Below are 23,504 nucleotides of genomic sequence, written 5' to 3' on the forward strand. Positions count from 1 at the left end.
CCACAGGATACGCCCCGGTCTCAGGGGCCCGGTGACGCGGAAATGTGTTTACTTTATTTTTCAAACCTCCACCACACCACTAAACAGGCCCAGATAGTGTACAATAGAGGTAGGTTGATGTACGGTTTAAGGGCGAGCTGCTTTATTCCCAATGGCGCTACATTCCTGGAACGCTACGGCGGCAGAGTGAAATATGGAAAAGCATGGAAAAATAATCAAGCCTACAATAACAATGCCCGGGAGACAATGGGAAGAATGGGGTGGGGACGGGAGCTGGGGAGCACTGGCAGCACACATCAACATGCCAAAAGCCTGCCTGCATCTCCTCCCCCCGCTCCGAGTGTGTGCCTGATGATGGTGATTATGATAATCATGATGTTGAGCGCCATTGAACGACGCTATCTGATCTGAATCTTATTGGACGATGTGCCCGCGCAGGGCTGCAGGGAACAGGAGACAGGTCTGCCAGTGCCATAATTGTAATGAATGGAAGGAAATTGTTGCGTGGAATGATAATAAACCGAAAATTCATAGCAAAACATTCTGCAACACGGTGGGCACGGTTGGCCCTGTTCCGTAAAAAAAGCTTGCTGAACAAAAAAGAAAAGGAATGAGACAAAACCTACAGTAGAAAACGATCTGAAGTTGCTTGTTAGCCCTGTGCACATCTTGGGAAAACTTCGCTCATTCAAACGCTTCGGGTGCGTCGCTTGTAGCTCGTCGGAAGTTAGCTCGTTGAATGAAAATTTCACTTAAAAGTGGGCCGTGCAAGATAGTGTGCTCGTTTCTTTGTGTGATAAGAAAATGGTAGGAGTACAAAGCGGCAAAAAAAATATCTGCTCCATGAAAACACATGAAAACAGTGGGGCGAAATGGAACAAAAAAACCAAAAGAGCCCACAGCAAATAACAACGCATTGTTGGGCGAAGAAAATTGGCAACGTGCCGTATCGCGGGAGCATGGTCCGCAGTCATAATGCGCAAGATGTAGTTGTTTGTAGAATATATGTTAGGGAATGAAATGAATTTTATGTCGGCAAGGGAAAATTGGCTAGAAATGGGCTAGAAAGATGCGTACGTTTTGACATGGCGGTGGACTGGTTCGGCAGGTTAGCTCACAGAAATCAGAGAAGATTCCAGATTAAAAATTAATTGATAATCTTAAAAAAGGTTTATGATGTTTATTTTATTTAAATTTTAATTTTTAAGTATACTTGGAATTATTTAAGTATATTTAGTGTTTAGTCGAAATCTTCCTGTATTGCATTTTATGACCAATATTAACGTTACGGGTCAAAACGAACGAATCTGTTCTACCGTTCTGTATGTATTTTAAAGATTAAATTATTATTCATTAGTCCATTATCGGATCGTTCCACGCATTTCAAATTGCAACCCCAAGTTGCAAATCATCAACTAAGAGACGAAATACAAAAAATAGTTCCATTTGATTGTGCCTGACCTATTTTTCCCTACCGACATGAACTAGCCTTGCGAAATGAGGAACGAAAAGGAACAAAACAACACAAAAAGACCCATCACTGTGCAATTTGATTCAAATGCAAATATTATACGCTCATCGGCAGCGGTCAATACATTACGTCATCGGCGTTTGGTCAGATGCGTCCCACCGAAACGCGTCCCAGCGCGTACCAGCGTTCCAATCTTCCGCGTGCTTGCTTAATGGACCTTTGGCTTTTTGTGTGGCAAGCACTCGACCGGAATTTGCAATGAGCTTTTTTAAAGCATTCATCAAACAGGGGGCAAAAGAAATGGGTGCAAAAAAAAAAAGAAAAAGAAAATAGGCATGATAGTTGAGGCCCCCGGAATGTGACCGCGAACAGTCACATCCTTGGGGGTAGAGAGGCAATGGTTTGCGTGACCACTGGCTCCGGAGAACGAGGCCAGCGAAAAAGGCCGGTTGTTTGGTTTGGATGAATTAAATCACGTTCGTGTGTAAAATTTATTCCCATTTTCCGTTCGCTTACCTCCCACCGGCCAGCGATCGTGCCTGTATTGGGCTCGCTCCGGTGGGTTCCAACTTTTCCTTGTGCCTGAAGCCTGTCGCCTTTCCACGGGCAAAACTTTCAATCCCACTTAGTGCCCGCTGGGGGTGTGTAGTACGTCACGAACCCGAGCCGGGAAAGGAGGCAGCAAAGTGCCAAGTACAGGGTCGGAATGGTAGTTTTTTAGTTGTTGGAAGTGTGCGTGTGTGTGTGGGTTTGTGTGCAATCGACAGATGGAAGGCATGTCACTGGCAGGCCCACTGGGCACCATCACCACTACCACCACCGATTGACGATTGCGTCCCGAGCGTGCGTCCCATTTACAGTGGGGCTGCCGAGTTATGGAGCTTATGCCCTGGTGCCAGCATTATGCAGTTGGGACGGAAAAACGGTTTAATTAAAAGTTCGCATCGACATTCTTGGGTGGTCGGTTTTCTTTAATTACTCGTCGGGTTTGGCCAGCACGCCACACATAGAGCGCGTGATATGGTGAAGCATTTCTTGGGGCCGTTACAGCACCCCCCCCTACCCGGGCCCACTACTGGATGGACTCCGGAACCTGCCCAGCAGATGTTGGACCCGATTAAGAAGTTTTTGCTGCAGTTTTTTGTTGTTTGTGTTTGCTTTATTCCCCTTAAGTTTAGCGCCGCTTGCGAGCGTTCGAATAAAAGTGCATTAAGAACACTTGAGAGCGAGGGAAAATAGAGTAAAAGTCCGTAGGGGAATGGCTGAAACGGGAAAGGTAACATTTGTGAAAGGTAGTTGGCCACACTCGCGTCTGAATCACATTTTAAGAAATGAAAGTTTTCGCTCCTAATTTTCTATTGCTTCATTATGAGCGATTTTTACTGGGGTAAGTTTTTTGGCGTACGGAAGCGTAGTTTGTAACGGGTTGGCGAAAGGAAAAGTATGTGGAAAAGTTGTGGAGCTTTAAAAACGAAGTAACAGCAAAAGCGAAAAGACTTGTACAGATTGATATGGAAGGGACATTCAAAAAATAGATTTAAAGCCATTTATATCATGCTTCGGGAAGACTTTTCAAGTTCAAAGTTAAAAGCACGCTTAGTAACGAAAAGTTATAAAAATAATTTGAAGTTCAAATATAACTTTCCACCACTAAGATTGATGCAACATGAAAGAAACAAAAGCTCATCGTTCGTTACACTTACACACAACCCATGGGTTAAAACTTTGCCCATTGTGCATGCAACCAACTCCACCCAGCTTTGTGCAAAGTGCAGGAGGTCATTGTACACCCCAGTGGTCCTTTTCAATAAGCGTTTCCGCCCGACTTTCCGTTCCGCGAGCATTGTAGAGCCGGGTTGGAACGGCGATGATTGTAAAGATTTACCCATACTCCAGAGGGGAAGTTTCCAACCCTCCTCCCGCACATAAACCACGGTAAAGTGGCAGTATTTTACAAATTGGCAGCAGCTTGAGGGCAATATTGAATTTCGAGGCAAATGAAATATTTCGCTGCCATGTTTCTCATTTGTATTCTGTGGAGAAACACGGGGGAAACAGAAGGCACCCTACAGTAGCCGCCACGCTACAGCCGAAATGAATGATGAACGGGACTTGCACCGGTTTCAATTGGTTGACTTGAGAAAGCCACTCAAATTTGGTCTTATTGAAAAGTTGGGTGCGATTCGTAGACGATTCCAGCACGAGACGAGTTTCGTTTGTGGTTGATTGTGGTGGTAGTGGGAATAAAAGCGGGGGGTTGGGAATGAAAATTGAGCTACAAAAGAGACAAGTTCTTTGAAAGGAAGTGAGGAAGTGGATGGTCAAAACCGACAGCCTGAGATGATTGAGATTGAGGTTAAGAAAGCTAGCTTATTAGGGGCATGATTTGGGACAGTGCAGGGAAAATTGGTTAAAAGAGCGAACTGAATGAAACTGTTTTCAAATTTTAGGTCATTTTGGAGCAGCATTGTACAATAAAAGGATTGAAATTTAGGGTTTAGAGGGATTTTTCGTCGAAAAACAAAATTTCGGTTTGTTGGTGCCGTGACCAGGAATAAAATTTGAAGTTAACATTTTTCATGACATTGTGTTTTTGTACGCTGTCTTCATTGTTTATGTATTTAAATAAAAACATAACAAGCTTCAAGGACGAAGTGCAATTTTTATAAAATTATGGAAAAGGCCAGTAAAATTCAGGCGTCTTGTACAGTGGAGACGCCCAGTGCTTCATTTCCATGATAACATTTATTGTGATTGAAATGTCTGAGTTTGCTCATGAAAGTGAACGATTATAGCATATTAAAAAAATGAAAATAATAACCATTCCAAAACCTTGTACCTACCGATAGTAGTTGAGTACTTGTGCAAACACCCCCGGGTGCCGGTCGAAGAAGTACTCGTTCAGGACGGGATCATAGTTGCCCAGTGCCTCCGTCAGTCGTGATAGCCTAGTGGCCGGGATCTTCTTGAGTGTCGCCTTGTACGTCTCGTGCCGTATACCTCCCACGTTGAGAACCACCCGGTTCTCTGAGTCCATGTTATTCATAAGATTCATTTCCCGGGGTTTTGGAAAACCCGCACGCGTTTGGTATGCTATATGTATCTATCCTATCCACTATCCACACTTCACCTTTCCTGTTTGCTTTCTCCAGATTGAGATCGCCTCTCGACTGAAGCACGATTCTCAAGCAGGCTTCGCGTTTCGCTGCCAAAAAACCGGTTGTAGCTGCGGGAACGATACAACGATTGCGACTAGCGGATTGACCGGTCCACTAGCTCACGATGCAAATATTGGCGAACGGGGCGCTTGTTGCTTCTACGGCCGGCGTGTTGCTGCTCGTGATGCCCGTCAGTGTGTGGACGTGATTTTATTTTTACCAGCAGCATATTAAGCGCCGTAATGCCGTGGGCCGGCCAACCACAACCGACAACGGTCGGCACGTAGACGGCACGCTGATGGGCGCTGTTGACGTGCTCTGTGGTGTGCTGGAAGGCGCCCTAGAAAGAAGATGTCGTGAAACTAGATCTCGACCACGAGGGCCGAGAAATTTCGGTACTTTTTTGGCCCACCCCCTCCTCCCGGTTGTCTTGATTTGCGTGTAGCGACACGATGTTATCACGTACAAGACGCTTTTATGTTGGCTGCCCTTTTGCTTTGGTTTGTCGCTAGTTGTCCTTATTAGCCTGGACGAGCTTATCTGCCTCGTCATCTAATCCTCGTCGCAGGAAGTTTAGTTGTGTGTGTGGGGGTTTTTGGTGGGAGGTGTTCTGATGAACACGCGCCTCCTGCCTAGGAGTGTCCCCCGAAGAGATGACGAATGTCCAGGGCTGTGGACGTTTAATTTTTGCAGTAATTAATCATCCGCTCAGGCGTGGTGAAACCAGGCAGACGTCTCGCTCGGTTTACTGTCTCATCCTGGGCTCAGCGTAGCGCCAGCGAGCTTCGTGCTGGATAGGCAAAGAAACATCATACACGGACGCGTTACCCGGTGATGCTAGTGACCTCTAGCGGGAAACCTCATCCTATGGCCGGTACGGGCAATCGCATCGTTGCTGATCGATAGCAGCTACGGAAGCTGATACAGTTGCCACAGCATACGGGAGGAGCGTTGATTCAGCATGATGTCCTTGTCACGAGCGAACGCAGCTGTAGTGAGTCTGGAAAGAGAAAAAGGAAACATGTAGAGCATGTAGAGAATGAATGTTTGCACGATACATTAATGCGATGTAGATGGTGTAGGATTAATGTTAGCGACAAATTACTGTCCCGGGGAAGCAGACAAACAAGAGACATTGTCATAAAAATCACAAAAAACCCGACCTCTTTCAAGTGCATTAATTATTCCGTGCAGCGTGTACTTCAATAAACACCCAACGAATCGAATACAGTGTTGTTCCAGCTCATCTATTACCGGTAAAATGCAAACAACATTTCGTGAAAATGAATCATTGCTTTGGAAAGTACGCTTTCCAGCTGGTGCTGATTGAACCTCGGCACAAAACACCAACACTGTACCGGTTTGGTTGTCTGTTCGCAAATCCGACAAGGATACAGTCGGAGTGCAACATTCGAGGGGGTGCAACAGTGGTGTGCACACTTAATGAGATTAAATAATTGAATGCACCAAATGACCGCCGTTCATTAAGTAATTAATAATCAATGCTTATCGTGTCAACACGTGTCATGTGCAGTCGGTAAAGCAAGCAAAAACCTGAAAGGAAACGGGATCTACCATTTGCTTCGGTAACTGCTCTGGCCGAAGCGTCACGGTTGAACAGCTTTTCCGCAACAGGCAACAGGAAAGACGGGATCGTGAGACTCGTTCGTTTATGGGAGAGGATTGGTTTTTTATCATCAGAAATCAAAATCAATCGAACGCCCAAAATAGCACATTTTTCAAATAATTAATTCTCTTTCATTCAATTCCGAAGCGAACGAGTTTCGTTAAATTGTTCTTCGCCTAAATGTATGCAATGCTTTTTCTTTCGTCTTAAAGTATGCTAGTTACGCCTTAACGTCAGTTTTCATCATCGTTTGCGTCATTGTGACACATATTTGAAACAAATACAACGCCCTGTACCTTGCAACATCTCAAACACACACCGCGTTTTCATGTTTCATCACCATTTCACTTCTATTTGCGTTCCTAAAGACTGCATCACAAACGTTCTCTGCATTTCATCCAATTCCTTTCCCCCAGCAGTAGAAGAATGCTCTATCGGAGCGGCACAGATTGAGTGAAATGGTAATGCAAACTCTGCCATCAGGTTACTTGCGGTTTTAGCGTTTCCAGCTTCACTGCTACGAGTCTGCACGAGTACTTCTTTCACGCCCTGATGAGTCGGCGATGATCATAAATGATTCATTTTCTGGGTCCTTGTTCCCGGCGGTGCGATTCTTCTGCCGCTACTGACACAGTTCCACAGTTGCGTGGGCTTGAGGTTGGGGAGATGTAGTGACTTCCCCCGCCGTCACGAGCAGGCAGGTTGCAATTCCCAATGAGACAAGCTGGGTGGGTCGGTCTTTCATCAAGCACAAGCGCAAAGGAATCCTCAGCAAGGGTTCTGCTTTCGCCTGCTTAAAGCACTTCCACTTGTCCGTAGATGCAAAGGCCTATAAAGTGAGTGCAGTTATTTTTGGTTCGCCCGCCTTCACATCGAATGGACTCTTGGGAGTGCGGCCAGTACTCTTTATAACCGAGCCCCGAGTGAGTGCGAATCCTTTGATCCTGCCGCAAAGGCGTATAACGTGGCTTACATACGCGATGATGAACGTGAGGTGGTTGGGGCTTTGTGTGGGATGGTGGCCACTACCGGTATTGTGTCAGCTGTTGTGCTGATCTTGGGTGTGTGTGTGTGTCTGTTGGAGGCATTAGAACACCCCACGGGAGGGCACGAAATGAAACTTCCAGCTTGTATTTTTCTCTGTCAGTCGATGCACACACTGTTACGAAAGATAACACCAGCGTATTATCATCAGTAGCGTTCATTGACTTTTGCCACCTTGTTGGTATGCGTGTGTGCCTTTGCACAAAAATATCCCCCCTTACTGCTGTTGTTGTTTTGCATAATTTTCTATTATCATTTCATTATGCGCATGTTTTGCGCTATCATTACGCGCCCACCCTCACACGCTCTGTGAAACGCCGGACAGCCTCGGTATGACAGTCACATGTCTCTGGTGGGAGTTGAGACCCGTGTTGTTGTTTCAGTGTTTCAGGTTTGCGTTACCAACATACACACACACACGAACAATGAGCCAGATCGGACAGGCGCGATACAGTGTGATTGGTTTTCTCGCTGCGAGTCGCAGGCTGGGGGCAGCAGCAGCAGCACAGCGCAGAAAGGAAAGTTAATTTTCATCTTCCGATGTTGTTTTCCCGGACAGCATTGTTTGTTTGACTGGAGCAAGGGGCACCCACCCCGGGTACAAGCGTATCAATATCTGTTTGGTGTGATAGTGTGGTCAATCGACCTGATCGTGTCAGTTGCGAGATCATTACCTCGGCCTAGAGCAGACAGGGAACAGGGGTTTTCCCTTACCACTCCCAAAACCCCCAGGCGTGCTGTAGGAAACGAAACGAGTTGATGAAACCTTGTCCCAATTTCCCACCCCGTGTGACACGCGACAAACAATGGATCATCATCATTAGCATCGTAGCGTGCTGGGAGGGTTTGTGTGTGAGTGTGTGCCTTGGCGGATTGTTTTTCCGATAAAAGGGAGTATGATTGAATTTGGTTGCATTTCGACCGGCGCTATAGGACGGCCTCCAGCCAGTTATTATCCAGCTGTGTGCGAGTGTTATTGCAGCCATGCTGTTGAATCATTCCGGCCGGCTGAGCGATGAAGGAGTGTAAATAATGGATCAACGGTCATTATTGCTGCATTGTCGTTTATTTTAAGCCCAGCGCTAGTTCTAAAGAATGGTGGCACCACCGGCACAGGGAGGCTGGGCGGCCGCTAACTGGTGGGGGAATTTATCATAACGAATGGTGGAATATTTGGTTGGTACAATCGATCGATCGGCAAATTGATTTTAATTAGAGCGTTTCAATAATTCATCATTAGCGCATGACTTTTGTGTGTTTGTGTGGACGAGTACTGTTGAGTTAAAAAATATATATCCGTACTACAAATATGGCATCAGAATTGGAAATAACCTTGAAGTGATGAAATAGTACGATAAACTCCCATTATTTGCCTAAGCAAATTGAATATTTGTGTTTTGGAGAGGTATCTATATATGACCTCATACATAAATGCCATTATTTTAACCCTTTCGTTTTGCCAGGGATTTCAACATCTCCTGAATGTCGTACAATTCTTTCAAATCCTCATAAATCCTGCAGCTTACCAATGTATTCATAAATAACCTTTCACGCACACCGCGTGTCGATTACAGGGCTGATGCAAAGCATTATACGTGTGCTTTTGATTGTGTTCTGTACGACGGAAGTGGGTCGTAATAGTAAAAAAAAGAACAGGAACGCCATTTTCTCTTTCCGGTTTATTGTATCCCAAAAAGAACGTAGAGCAGAAATGCTTGCGGAAAGGGAAATAAATGTTTCTGGTGCCTGCTATTCAATCACGTTCATGGCGCAGTGAGCGAATTATGAAGTGAAAATACTTTAAACTGTATTAAAGCGTGCAGGGAGGTTTATGATCTTTCGCATTCTTCCGGGTTTGCTTCGCATAGATTTTGTTTGATTTACTGCCCGTTGAACGACTCCCTCTGCATAAGGGATGGAAAATTGAACGAAACTAAAGTATCCTTCATTAGTTATGATTTGAAGGCTTTTTCGCTCCGTGGCTTCTTCTGAGACTGCTGTAAGGGATGGGAAGGAAAGGGTTTCTTTTCGGTCCTTCTGATTTGCAACCGAAGCCGGAAGTGCCACGACGTCATCCATCACGTCAAATTGATATTCCGTGAGCGTCGTCGTACACAAACACACCAAAAGGCATGAAGAGTCCCGTCGCCCCTTCCGCAAGCAATCGTGAGCTCTAAAGCTGTATGTTTGCTGTGTGTGTGTGTGTGTGTTTTTTTTTTGGGATTTCATTTTTCATTCGATCGGTCAGCCTCTTTGCTCGGTGTGGTCCGATATTTATTTTCGCCTACGCTCAAAATATAACTTTCAGCAAGTGGATTTTATTTTAGTTCTGGAGCCTTTCGCTGCCAACAAAATGCGCGTGAAGGCACGACGCAAACAAAACATAAAAAAACCCGGAATGAACAAACACACCGAAAAGTACAAACCGAAGGTCGTGCTTTTGCTTGCGCTTCTTGCTGGTGCTGGTGTAGTCCACCCCGTTCGCTTTGCTTGTAGTCAAATATTTACCGGAGGAAAAACGATATCCGATTATTGCTGAGCGATGCAAACACAAAATGATTCCCTTGCTCGCACCCTCTGCTCTCTCTTCTCCTCTGGTTCGCATTTCTAATGCGGGATAATGCTGGTGTCCCCTCAAAGCAGTTCCCTTTCGTTCCCCCGTGCTGTTAGTTCATTTGTTCTTTTTGATAACAGGCGCGTAATGGCAGATACTTTAGAATTCGGAATTATTCCGCACGGATTGGCGAGAGCAGATTGTCTGTGCTTTTGATTTTGGGCGGTTCTTATTTTAAAATGTTCTGCGATTCTGATTTTTTGTAGCTTTGCATCCGGTTTGGTGAATAGGTAAATCAAGAAAATGATTATCCTTCGGGGAGAAAGCACCCGAAATAAAAGGTTGCCATCCCGTGGACAAAGGTACCGTGGCTTTGTTTGGGGATAGGATGTCGTTTGAAAAATCAATAACGATCGCAGTTGTTTTGCATGTTTGGACATGAAAAATGAAGCTGAATAGCAGTCGAAAACGACTATTTTTTCAGAGAGAAAGAGAGAGTCCATTGAAAAACTTTGATATTTATTGTATTTTGAAATTAAAAGTTGCTACAGCTCGAAGACTAGATTGAACGTACGTCCAATAGAACCATACCAACACATTCATCCAACCTTCCTCCTTGATTTAAACCCCCCAAAAATCGTGTGACATCATCATAGTTAGAGATTAATCTTCCCACTGCCGCACCGACGCACCGTGCCGGATAAAGAACACATAACACAATAGCTTCGTTACCCTCGTCGTAGCAAAGCCCAAACCCTGTTCCAGCAGACTGTTGAACAGGGTCCGGGGACCGGTTCATAAATCATTAGAATTAAAATTTCACATCAAAACGTGAGGCAATAATTTACCATTTTTTTTGGGGGTGGAAAACGAAGCAAGCAAAGCAAAGGCCCACCATAAATCCGAAGGGTGAAAGATGCTTTGAAAGGACAACGGAACTTTCCATTTCGTCACCCATCACAGTCCCGACGACCAAACAAACTAACGAGCGTAAAAATAGCGGAATGAAAAAATGGAGCGTGATTTTGAGTTTCAATTTTTCATCCTTATTTTTTGCCTTCTTTGCACTGCTCTATTTTGGTAAGGATCTGTTTTTTTGGCTAAGGAACCTTGAAGGTGATACCGTTCCCAAATGATGTAAAATGTATCTTTCTATGCGTAGCGAGTTTAATTTTTCTCGTGCCTCGCTACCCACTACGAACCTTGTCCCCGGGAAAGCATTGTTCAGCAGGCGGTTCATTATTGTGTTTTCTCGGTTTTCCACTTGCGTTCCAGTTGCTGGCGGAGTGATGAAAATTAAATGTTCTGCTAAACTGCTCACTTCTGCAACGACGGTCGACGACGACGACAAGCAAGCTTGTTAGCGTGTTAGGATGGACAAGGATACAAGGACGGGGCCAGTGATTTATGGAAACGTCCAGCGATGAAAAGTCGTACGGCACGGTGTGACTCCAATTGTGCCATAAAACATCTTCACAACATGCCCAAAGTAAGGGTTCGTTGCGTTCAGTCGAGCACCGGAGAGAAAAGGCAGCGGCTCTACTTGTGTACATTATTTTAGAAAAACAGCACAGTCATATGGAAAATGTCTCCTGGGAAAAGTAATAAAACACCCATTAGCAAAAATTGTTACCCAACCATCGATGAATAAAGCACATGTTTCATAACACGGTGTGACGGTGCCGTTTTTTCCGTCGCTTTCCATCTCCAGAAAAAGAAGCTAATTCCCCACAACTCCCCGCCCCAGGCAGCTGCTAAAGTATTCAGCGTTCGAATTAAGCACAAATCTTTCATCAATCTTTCCGAACGGCTCGGTGTGTGTGTGTGTGCGCGCAATGTTACGCGTTACACTTGCAGCGCACAGGCACAGTGATGGACGATAAAGCGAAATGGAAGGGAGGAGATAAGCGAGCACCAAGGCACCGTCGGAATGTGCGGCTCGAGTAGGGCTTCTTCCGTTCGCGTTACGCAGGTGTCTGTCGCTGCACATATTGCGTTCCCTTACGCAACACACTCGCACACTCGTACCAGCACCAGCAGCAGCTTAAGAAAAGCTTTCGGGCCAATCAATCATGGTCCTCCTCTCCTGGTCCTCGTTGGCAGCACTGCGAGTTTGCTGCTGCGGTAGGATTTCAAACAGGAGATAAAGAAAATACCGGAAAAGCTTTCTCGCGAAACGTCCCAAAGCCCGAAACATGGAACGAAGCTGGCGGGAGTGTGCGTGTATATGTTCGCGTTATTTATCGGTTGGTTTTGTGTAGAGGTATCGCTACTTCCTTGATTACGATTATCATACACCCACGGAGTTGACTTGGGCCAACGTCAATACCACCTACGGGCCACTGCCGGGAAAGGACACGTGTGCAGGATTTGTGAGTCGCTGGAGTTGTTGTGAGGCGAAAAGTTCAAAGAAGCTCTGCTGGAGGGTGTATGGAGAAGGTATGCCTTGGATTGAGTTGGACCATGGATTGGATGAAGAGAAGCCTTTTAGACGTTTTCGTTTATTAGATGTAGAGTTTAATTAAAATACAGGAAATAAATGTTCGTACATTCATTGAACGTTTTTAGCCGTCGCCTAAATGTATGCAATATGAAATTTTAACTTCAATTATACAGCATAATTCTGTCATATATTTTTTCAAAAAATAAACTGCATGTTAAACCTGCATTTGCTTCGAAAAGATATTTTGTCCTTGTTTTCTAACATCAATTTTACATTGCACAACCGTGCACGTGACAGTGAGATTAGACGTGAACATATGAAGCGAAATTAATCATAAAGCAAAACAGCGACTTTTTTCTATCAAACAACACACACACACAGCTGCCGTTACGATCCATCTGCTCAGGGCACGTGACTTCGTTACCAATATCAGCCTGCTGGCGACCATTTTTCCGCTTTTCCTTGTATCCTTTAACCGATGCGATAGGTGGAAATAATACATTCCCCATCCTGTACTACTAGCGCATCCCTGTTCAGGCATTACTTTGTTTGTACTCGTCGACAAACCTAACCTAACATGGAACGCCGGGAAGGAATGACACACAAAACTGGGCCAGCACAGAAGCGCAAAAAGGGAAAAGAGGTCACGTGAACACGGGAAAAGTGGAACAAGCAACACATTCCATAAAATAAACTTCCTGCTGGATCAGAGGTTAGAGTGAGTGTGTGTGTGTGCGCCAGTGTTTGTGTTTGTAGTGATATAGACCCCCGCAAGGTAGAGTGAACCGAAGCAAATAACAAATAATATATGTGACACACAGAGGACACTTTGAAGCTGACCAATCACGGGGCACGATCTGCCACATCCTGCCGAGGCGTGACCGGTTCCGGTTTGCCGGTCCGGCGTGGGAATCACTAGACCAGCCTTCCAGTGTTGCTTTTTTACTCCCCTTTTTTGCCATTCCGACCCAACACCACCTCATAAAATGTGTCTGGAATGGGTGACACTTTTCTGTTGTTGCTTCTATCTCCACCACCACGTGGCAATGACAACTGAGTGGAAAATGGACTCGTGTGTCCCGTGTGTGTCCCGTGAATCATTGGCACAGAATCAGCACGGTGTTAGCTGTGAATGTGGGTGACGGTGTACGCTTGAACGCAGTCCTCCACGTACACCTGGTTTCCCATGTTCAATTAAAACAGTTCAGTCCTGACGAGCCGGGCAGGGCGTGCGGATGGATCGGTCGGTCTCCATCGGACACCGGTTGTAATAGTAAATAATTGTTTTTGTAACCATCGTCCGTCGGGTGGACGGGTGCGTTCGTGGGATAGCTGATTCAGCTGTCACGTTGGCCGGACTCCAACCGCAGCGGTTAGTTGTAATGTTGAGTTCAAAGCGGAACCGCAGCACCGGTGCAGTGAATTAAATTCCAACCATATGCAAGCCTTCACTGGCTACCGAAACCGTACCGCGAGCTCATTACTGTGTACGGGCTGGTGTGGAAGATGAAAGAGTGGACTGCGGTTTGTCATTGCTTTGAAAAGCAGAATGAGATGAACTATTGCTGGAAACGTTGTTTGAAAAAGTAAAACAACACAATCAATCGCACTGAGTCCTAAAATAAGTATCGTTGTAAAAACGATTAAAACTACTTTACTGTAACATTTGACTAACTAAGAACATCAATCCTCTTACCAGCTTCCTTTTAAAGCCACTCGAACCATAAACAGTGGGTTGGTTCATCGATCAATGACCCAATTTCAGCAAACCGATCCGCAAAACGTGCTATCTTGAACGTTGATGAAAGTTGCTCAAGGATCTCTTGCGGTTACGTTTCTCGTGTTGCGTGCATTATAGACAAATCCCCTTCCCCAACCAGCTTACATGCGGGAAACGAGACACCCGAAAGAGAGTTTAAACACCGTCAGCTTCATCTTTGGCAGCTTGTTTGGCCATTAATCGGATGATGTGGTTTTTCGCAAAGCACACAATACACAAACCCCGTGAAGGTGTCTGAAGGTGGCCGAACGATTGTGGTTTCTTGCTACGGGACACCATTCAATCAACGGTCCTCTTATTGCTGAGAGGTGGCTGAAATGAATCCATCCAAGAAGGTGTTCGGAGGCGTATAGAAGTGCGAAAGGGGACGATAGTTTATATTTACTTTTTGGTGGGAAAGACTGATGCCTGTGGAAGGAGGTTTTGAATAAAAGAAAAAGAAACGATCAATCTGCACGCACCGTATTTTGGTTGTGCTAGAAGTCGTAGATAATGTTCATTGAAGCGTCAAACGTAGCTATGATTATTACTTCATAGAGTTGAACCAGTTTTGTGTTTTTTTTTTTGATTTGAAATGTTTCATGAAATAAGTTTCAGTTATAAAATTGATGTATATAAGTGCCTAAATGTATGCAATTTGCATGACAAAACTCAGACATTATACGAAAAAACAGAATTTTTAGCTACGTTACATTGGAAATAAGGTCCAATAAGGGAAGCCCATTTTATCGATCAAATAAAACTACCCAAAAGCTCTTTAGCTTGCTCACGAGTTGTGCTGGATGATGTCACATTTACAAAACAACGTCACAACTTAAAATTACGCTCCGTTGTAGCTGTCACGATCAACAGTTTAATTAAACGAAGGTGCTACTTGCATAACGTCCCAGCAGCATCCCATTACACCACGGTGCAAAAACAAATGTGAAAGTAATGACCCACCAACAAACACAAAAAGTCTGTTGCACTTTTCGAAACAAAAGCACTTTGCTAGGGGGGCAAAAAAGGGAAAATCAACCGAAACAAATTAGCCTCTGCTTAAATCTTTCACCGTGCTTTTACGCATCCCTTCGAGCAAGCTATTTAATGTATTCTGCGGACATTTTCTGCGCCAGCCCGGCTTGCTGGCAAGGCCCCGTAGGATACATCCGCTTGCTCTGCCGTAAATCGTGTTCATTTTTCACATTACTTCCGTGCCCCATTGTAGGTAAGTCTTCGGGCTTGGCTGGGGATTTGAGATTTGAAAGGAAACCCATGAACAGCAGCAGCAGCAGCAACGATCTGACTTTTCTTTTTAACAAACGAGTGGAAAGAAAAATGAATAAAACACAGAAGGCACAATTTGCAGAGCATCTTTCACAACTGCAAACTGGCAGGAGCAACACAGAACAAAAAAAACTATGTAAAACAAAAGCAAGAGCAAAGGGAAGAGAGAAAAAAACGCACAATATAAAAGCACGGCGGTTTGAAAAAGGTTTCGCAAACATTTGCGACCCAACTAAATCCTGCTCTTTCGTCTTCGTCTTCGGCCGAAGCAAACCCTCCTCCTGCCTACAGAGAGTGGGAGACCCAGTGGAACAATGGATGGTTCGGCCAAACAAAAAAAAAGGGGTCAACTGTACGCTGGCGGCACATTTTCGTATTATTTTCCGCTACAGGACCGAAAAAGAAAAGGTTCCCTCTGTGTTGTGACCTTCACCGGAAAAGGGTGGATGGTGTTTTTCATTTTCTTTTCGTTTTTTTGCTTTTGCGGGTGGTTAGAGGTTTTGCGTTCGGTTTTACGCCCCCGTAACGAATCCAATAAATTTGCAATCCTTCCAATAAATCGACGGGTGGCAGCAGATGCAACCGGTAGGCACGGTGGAAGGATTCAGGATAGATGTATTTACATCAAGCATGTTTAAAAATGATTTAAAGCAGTGAAGGAAGCTGCTCCAACGTTGAAAAGAAATCTTTCACAAAATAATTTAATGAACAAAATCTTACTTTATTTCCACACCAAAAAGGTTCGGAACGTTGTGAAATTCTACAAAATGATTGTAATGCGAATTAAATACTACCCAACGCTTCTCTCCAGGAGCGTTTCGAGCTGCATGGTTGATTTGGTTTTTGGTACTCTCAGCCTTTTAGTGAAAGAGAAATTGAGCAGCTTATAGGAAAGGGACAGCAGAAACGAAACAGCATCAACCAAAAAACGACCCAGCAAAAAAGAAAGGTAAACGCCGCATTGAATGATGAAATGACCAGCGCTGCCGAAGCACTGGACGGCCGCACGGGAAAAGCACAAAACCAATTTCGGTTGCTTAAGTTTCGCCTCGCCGGTCCCGGTAAACATTGGAACGTTCGAGGCACTGGTTCAAAGGTATCCATTTTCATCATCCTTGCTCACCTGACCAATTGAAATGCTGGGGAGGGAGAGAAGGGAGAGAAAAAGAGATAGCAGAGCAAAAACAAAATCAAAAAAGGAAAGCTTTCTGATCCTGGGACGGTGAGCATTCTGCTTTCCGTTTGAACTTTCCGTTTCGAGTCCGTTTCCTTTCCCGTCCCCGTTTCAATGTTCGAGTGCAATGCGTGTGACTTCTTTCAATTCCCCTATTTTTTTTTCTACTCAAGCAACCGGGCAGAATGACCGAGGGCTTTTTGTTTGTGATCAACCGTATTGGCAATGCTTCGTTCGCTCTAATCATTCACCACTGACCCGGGAGGCGGGACACCAATGATCCGGATCCCTGACGCTCTGCCAAAAGTCTGGACTGCAACAGGATTAGGGCTTTAATAGAATCTTAAGCCATGCTCCTTTCTTCTCCTCTCCGCTTCACTGTCGACCCTTTGGAGGTGATTCCGCTCAAAAGATTTCGCAGGTTCGCCCTGCTCAAGGATCAACAATCCTAGCCCGTGCCTCACCTTCTTCTCCATTGCCGCCCGGCTAAACCGTGGCTTTTGAAGGGTTCCCACAAAAGCTGTTGAAGTGATTGAATTATCGACCTTTGGTTCTTGCTTTGCAGCGAGGTTATCGAACGAACTCGAAAGCATCGCCGCCACCATTAAAAGCATTGTGATCGATTCCGCTCGCCAGTTTGGTCGGTGTGGGTAAGGATTTGCTTTGCACCTCATGGTGGCAGACGGATGAAGGCCAAATTAACTCTGAGTTTTTCGTTTTGAAGTGGGTACACACAAACACACACACACACATACACACACAAACACTTTTCACGCCCGCTTGTCCCAATTTGGGGTCGGTTCGTGCTTTAAAAAGGGATGAGCGTAAATCAATTATTTGGAATCCTTTTTTGGAAACTGGGGACTAGCCACGCCGACGGACAAAACCACTGCACGGGTAGGAGTTTATTATTTGGTAAATTTTGGCATAATAATGAGTGTGTTGGTGAAGCAGATTAAGAGGCGGGCTAGATAAGGCACTAAATTATAAAGACAATTAATTATTTTTGAGAGGGTCCTGCACAACATTTGTTTAAGAAATTTTTAGTTTAAAAGGCTTCTTTGGAGATTAAAAGGGTTACACACATATTGCTAGGGGTGCAATTTGACAAGAATTCGGTCGTGGCATTACTGAACGCCTAAAGGTATGCAATTTGTTGTTTTTCTGATTACATAGCAGCTTAATGCCGGGGATTATAACACTTTTAAGCCTGTAATTGGAGGTACTACTAGAGGCAGATTTGTCTGTAAAAGGCTTTCAATGTCTAAACCAACTTTCGAAGTAATTTGAGAAACACTAGCCTCAAAAGTCGTCTTATATAAAAAATTCACCAGGAGAAAACTGGAATATAATGCATCATTTCTGAAAAATAAAACCCTCCTTAACAACTATTTACCACCGTAAACAGCATAACAGAAATGTACACTGCTTCTCTTGCGGGTATTTCCCAGAACCGTCGCAAAGCAAACATTTGCGGACACATGTAAACCACCATGGGAAAACGGAGACAGTGTCAAAGTGACAACATTTATGCGATGAAATGGAGGAAGGTTGGTCCATTCATCCCCACACGTCATGTGGACAGTACGTGACAAAATGTGAACCCCGTGTTGGTAGTTCCAGCAGCATAAAAATGCCATCCCATCGGATGCTGTAATGCACAGCAACACACACACACAGATGGTGCGCCAATGTAACACATCACTTCACATCAGCGACTGCAAGCAAGCTACGACACTACAACAACTTTCTTACTATGCAAAATCATCATACGGGGCAAACAAAAGAAAACGATCGAACAGTTTCTTCTGAACTCTGAAGCACTGCATCGTTTGGAGTTTTACCACTTTGCGTCTTCTGCATGCTTTGCTGCTGGCCTAAGTTGCCCCGAGCAGGGAGTACAGTAGGGTCCTTCGGTCGACGAGTGTCCTTGCTTGCTCCTCTTCTCAAGCATCGAAAAATGTTTACGCTCGCGTGGCGCATCAAGAGCAAAAAGTGGCTTGACATTAGAGGGATTTTGGCCTCCCTATTTCTCTTTTTTTGCTGTTGTCCGCCCCGTTTGCCTGCCTAATCGAAATCACTTGCAAGCGTACCTAGAACCACGTGCTTGAACGGTGTCAGTACATGTCGTTCTCGTGCTTTTTTTCATCGCTTGTATCCTCTCCCAAAAACATCGCTCGCGGGCACGGTACAGTAAAAGCACGGCAATAATAGAGTGTTCGTGGCGCGCACGGGAGTAAATCGTTCGAGTGCCCTTCGATTTCAATGGCCAATCGTAGCCATCTAGCCCTCGTGCCAAAGTGTTTGTGTTGTTTTTGTTGTAACGTCCCACTGCTGTTTCCCGCGTCTCATGAGGACGAGTTTCTATCGTGCTTTTGCTGATTGTATGTTTTTCTATTCGTGTTTCCTTTTTCCATACGCTGCCCCATTACTGAACCAAAAAGAATAAATTTCCACAGAAACACATCCATTTCATAGTCACTCGTATGTGTGCTCGTTTTCATTCCTCCCTATTTTCCGATGTGTTCCATTTCCACGTCAAGCATTTTCACGGTTATTATCACTTGGAAGCGCACCATCCATCCATCCAGCGGTTCGATCCACTGGGATGGGATGAGTTTCCACTCGAGCAGCTTCATTGAAACGCATTGTTTGTGGGAAGCATTCCACTTGCATCGGGATGCAGCTCGTGCCATCACGGACGGGAAACTGATCGCAGCGAACAAGCGAAGGGAACATCGGAACGGAATCGAGTTCACCGCAGCACCGTATGTGTACGTGTCAGGGGATCGTTCGAGCGGAAACAAGGCTCCCAATTCCGGGGGACGCTTTTTCTTTCTCCACCCGCAAGGTTGACAGTCACCAGCCCGAGAAGGTGTGTCCTTTGTGGGTTGCATCAGCTGCAAGTGAAGTGTGCTGGCAGCATCGGAACACACACACACGCGCGCGTGCTCTGCTCTACTTAACGCTATTGATTTTAATCGATAAACATGTTGTGCCAAGTGGAAAATTGTGTTGCCCCGGAACGGAGAGTCACGCCGTTGCAATCGCCCGGTGGCCTGAAGGTAGCGCGAAAAGTAATTTGCGTGTGTATAAGTGGTCACACAATTGGGTACCAAGATACATTGCCACATTGTGTGCGAACGAGAGTGTCGCTATAATGGGAGGTGGGACACATCCGTTTCCCGGAGAAGCATTCGATTCGGGTCAATTGTTCCGAGTGGACGAAGAAGCTTCAAACTCAACGAGCCGTAAGCCGGTGGTCCGTAAATTTGTATCCAATGCAATCTTGTCGGAAACAGGAGCTTTGGAATGCAGCAAAAAGGGGCTGCGATTTACATTGTTCCTGTTGCAGGATAAGCACTAGCATGGAGCTCTCTTAATTTCAATGTGCAAATGTTTCTCGATACCTCAGCGACGGGCATGTTACTTCAACTGTGGTTTGGGTTTAGCTGTGCACCTGGGAGATAATTGGAATTTTGGCCTCTGTCAATACCGTCGAGTGGAGTGAAGATCTGAATTTGGATCAAATTTAATTGAGTCGACATGGAGAACCCCTCGTTAGTCCGTGGATAAGGTTCTAGGCCACCACTTCCAATATCAAATTACACATTTTCTTGACGGCTCAATGGGCAGGCATAATGGACAAGGATTCAAGTTCTTCAATACACAACACTGAGGTGAAGATGCATAATTAAATATTTAAATTAAACCATTCTAAACGACCAGATTTATAGAAAGAAAATCCGCTTTTTGAATTGAGAAGTAGGCGTCTAAATTTATGCAATTTCTATTGCAAATTCCCTTTATAAATGTTCACATTAATCCTTCTTAGTTCTTAAATCCTGTTTAGTGTCAAATTCGATCTAAATAAGCCGTATTACAGCTTAAAGAAAAAAAAAAGATAACAAAACTAAATTCGATCATCACGATTCACAAAACGAATAATTTAATGAGTTTTGAAAGCCCCGTTTAATTACCGCTACCGGACTTAGGCATTTCCCAGGAGCAGTCGACCGTTGCTTGGACGGAGAAAATCCTATCTTTAAATCATCATTATCATTAGAGGTGCTGATCGCCCGGTGAGGCAATAAGACACCCGGGCCGAGCGAATGAACAGGCCCATCCTCTCAGCTGGGTGATGAGAGCCAGCCGACGGAATCAGTCGACCGCGTTCGCAAAGCTTAATGAGTTTATGGCCACGCAACACGGGGCTAATCCTTTCCGAGGCCGACTGATGGGTAAGCCGTATTGAAAAGTTGTAATAATGAAGCGAGAGTGAGCGAGTCGGGCGATTGTCGGGGGACTTGGGAGTTTAACCTTGAACCGGTGATGTGTGCTTTTCGGGGGGTGTGGCCCAGTTTTCTGCTACATGCAGTTACTGTATTTGGGTTAAGCTTTACAGCTGGAAAAAATGAAAACACGCCAAACAGCACACACACACACACACCCATGCAGCTCATGCAGGATACGTTATTTGGCATCGGGACTGGCGAATCTTACTATAACCACCGAGCAAAGTAGACAGCAACAGGAGAATGGGCGCCCTAATGGCTCGGAAGGTCGGAAAACGAGCAGCGCAACAATTTGCTGATGGGAAAGCGATTGCGTGCCGTTTCATTTCGGGCGTGTTGCCATGCCTGTGTCCGTACAAAACACAAAAAAAAACCAGGCTGCCGAAGCTCTTCCGCTACCGGCCGCACCATTCGCTAATTGGTAAATGATGGAGCATGAGCGTGCATTCAACAGCGGTGGCTTGAACGTTCCGCGATTAGGAGGAACGGTAATGCTCGAGCAAGGAAAACGATAATTTAGCAAAATGTGCTAATTTTGGGGAATTATATGTTTAATTATTTTAACAGCAAAAGCATAAATGCTGCTATTACATCTTATTTTAAAAGTTTTGGAATAGGAAAACGTTTTTACCGTTACTGTTTCCCATATTTACTTATCCCTAAGAGGCACAGAGCTTCATGCAACAACTGTCAAAGCTTGATTCGAACAGCTGCCGTTACTGTTGCTGCTTGCATTAATGATTGACGTTCGGCGTTCGCAAAAACAAAGTTTTCATCCGCGGAAAATCTGCTAGCGCCACTTCTCATCCACGGTACAGCACACACCCAAACCGTGGCCACACATGTCCTAAACGAGAAAGTTTTAATTGAATTTCATTTTCACAACCATCGGCTCAGCTTCATGCGGGGGGTTTTACTATGCGGCACATCTCTTGCCCTTGGAAGCTGACGGTACGACGTATGTTTCTGTTGCGAGAAACTCTTGGCCCCCAAAAACGAGCACGAGCGCTAATGTCCAACGGGGAAATCGATTGTTGAAGAACTTCCCGCACACAATCACACATAGACCATCGCACGGTGGATGGAAATGAATTGATGTAACACGATTTCGGACCACAGTTTGTATCGTTTTGTGAGGTTGGAGTTGTGGAAATGTTCGACTTTAGAGCGACTGCAGCAGGCAGGCTGTATCAATACGAATGGCATCAGTTTTGGGCGAGTTTGGTTTGGTATCAATAAGCTCAGGGAGAGAAGTTGCACCGGTTGAAAACGTCTGTGATTGGTGTTCACCGTACAAAAACAATCCAAATGTGCTGTCCATTACATTCGTCAAATAAAATGGCTACATTTTTGTTCATATTTCAAAAGTGCTATTAAAATGTTTCCTTCATCCGCCTCACAGCTGTCCCGCAGTGTAATCGATTCTCATTCTCTCCCAACCCGATCGAAACACCTTTTCAGCGCGCAGGAGGAGAAGAAGCAGTGTAATGGAGACTAATTTAGTTGTCATAGCTGAATTACAATCGTTGATTAGAGTTGGCAAACAAACTTTTGCTGCCGCCCAGTCCGTTTCTAATTCCAACCAGTGGTGCACCGATTGTGGAATTCCAGATTTCTTCCCTGTTCCGAGTACAAAATAGTAAAAAAGGAGGCATCGTTGGCAAGCGCAGGGAGATCGATAGAGTTAACTAATTTGATAATTTCCCTAATGAAAAGGCGTACCATTAAAATAAGTTATCTCATCGCTCTTCTTTCGTGCGTTTGGGCTCGGGCGCCGTGATTGATGTGCTACAAGTTGGAGGAATACTGCTTGATATCATGGTCATTGAACGTGATTGATTTCGCTTTAAGAGCGGACAAGGAGAGCTTTTCATTTGCTGAAGGTAATGAAAACAGGTTTTTCATATTGCTCGAAAGTGAATGGACAGTTCAATAGGCTTATGGCTAATCGATGGGAAGGTCATTTACTAGGAGCAAAAGCAAAACAACGTGCTCAAAATTACAACACGCTCTCATGTTGCAGAAAGTTTTTCGCTTTATTTTTATCACCCCGTGATTTTAATATCCTGCTTGCTACAGGGACGACGTCGAACGACGCTGAGAAAATTACCCTCCCCCCGGCTCAAAATGTCAATAAACATGAATCCTAATTAAGCTTTGCTCGGTCGTATGGATTTTGGGAGACTGTTTTTCTGGGCCCTCAGAGCTCCCGCATCCTGAAGAGAGGCACACAAACAAAGAGCCTTGGTACATAACAGGTGGCACTATATCGCAGTGTGTAATGGCTGAAAGGAAGGAGAAGCATGTTGTTTTGAGAGCAACTGGGGGAAGGTTTAAAGTTGAAATGAAAATTTTCCCATTTTTATGACCGTTAGGCACTAGGCGAATCGGTCAACACAGGGAGAAGCCGCCATATGAATATGATCAAGCGGGAGCTAAGGGAACGTTGCTACATGTTACAGCGGCAAAGCAATAAAAATGAAAAGCTGTTGGTAAAGCAAACATCAAGAGTTTTCAGTGCATGCCTTTGTCCACAGGTTTCGTGAGCAAGAGACAACCCATGCTTACATTTTTGACCACAGGGATATGTGACGAAAGGGATGAATGATGGACATTGTTTGTTTTATTGCTGTGGACAGTGGGTCGTTGCTGGATAGTTTACATTAGCAGACGAAATAGATAAAATTTTAAT

The 23,504-nt window shown here is 44.9% G+C and overlaps 1 protein-coding gene across 5 annotated transcripts in view; it reads right to left on the reverse strand.

The window, feature by feature from the left end:
- LOC120956359 (potassium voltage-gated channel protein Shaw-like) overlaps positions 1 to 23,504 on the reverse strand; it is a 67,250-nt gene that overhangs the window by 18,273 nt on the left and 25,473 nt on the right. For all 5 annotated transcript variants that reach the window (XM_049609126.1, XM_049609125.1, XM_049609127.1 and 2 more), the window contains exon 3: positions 4,315 to 5,629. In XM_049609126.1, coding sequence (XP_049465083.1) covers positions 4,315 to 4,526 — 212 coding nt within the window. In that variant the 5' untranslated portion in view covers positions 4,527 to 5,629. The remainder of the gene's footprint in view (positions 1 to 4,314; positions 5,630 to 23,504) is intronic.

Source organism: Anopheles coluzzii, chromosome 3, assembly GCF_943734685.1.
Source record: "Anopheles coluzzii chromosome 3, AcolN3, whole genome shotgun sequence".
In the NCBI taxonomy this organism is placed as follows: domain Eukaryota; kingdom Metazoa; phylum Arthropoda; class Insecta; order Diptera; family Culicidae; genus Anopheles; species Anopheles coluzzii.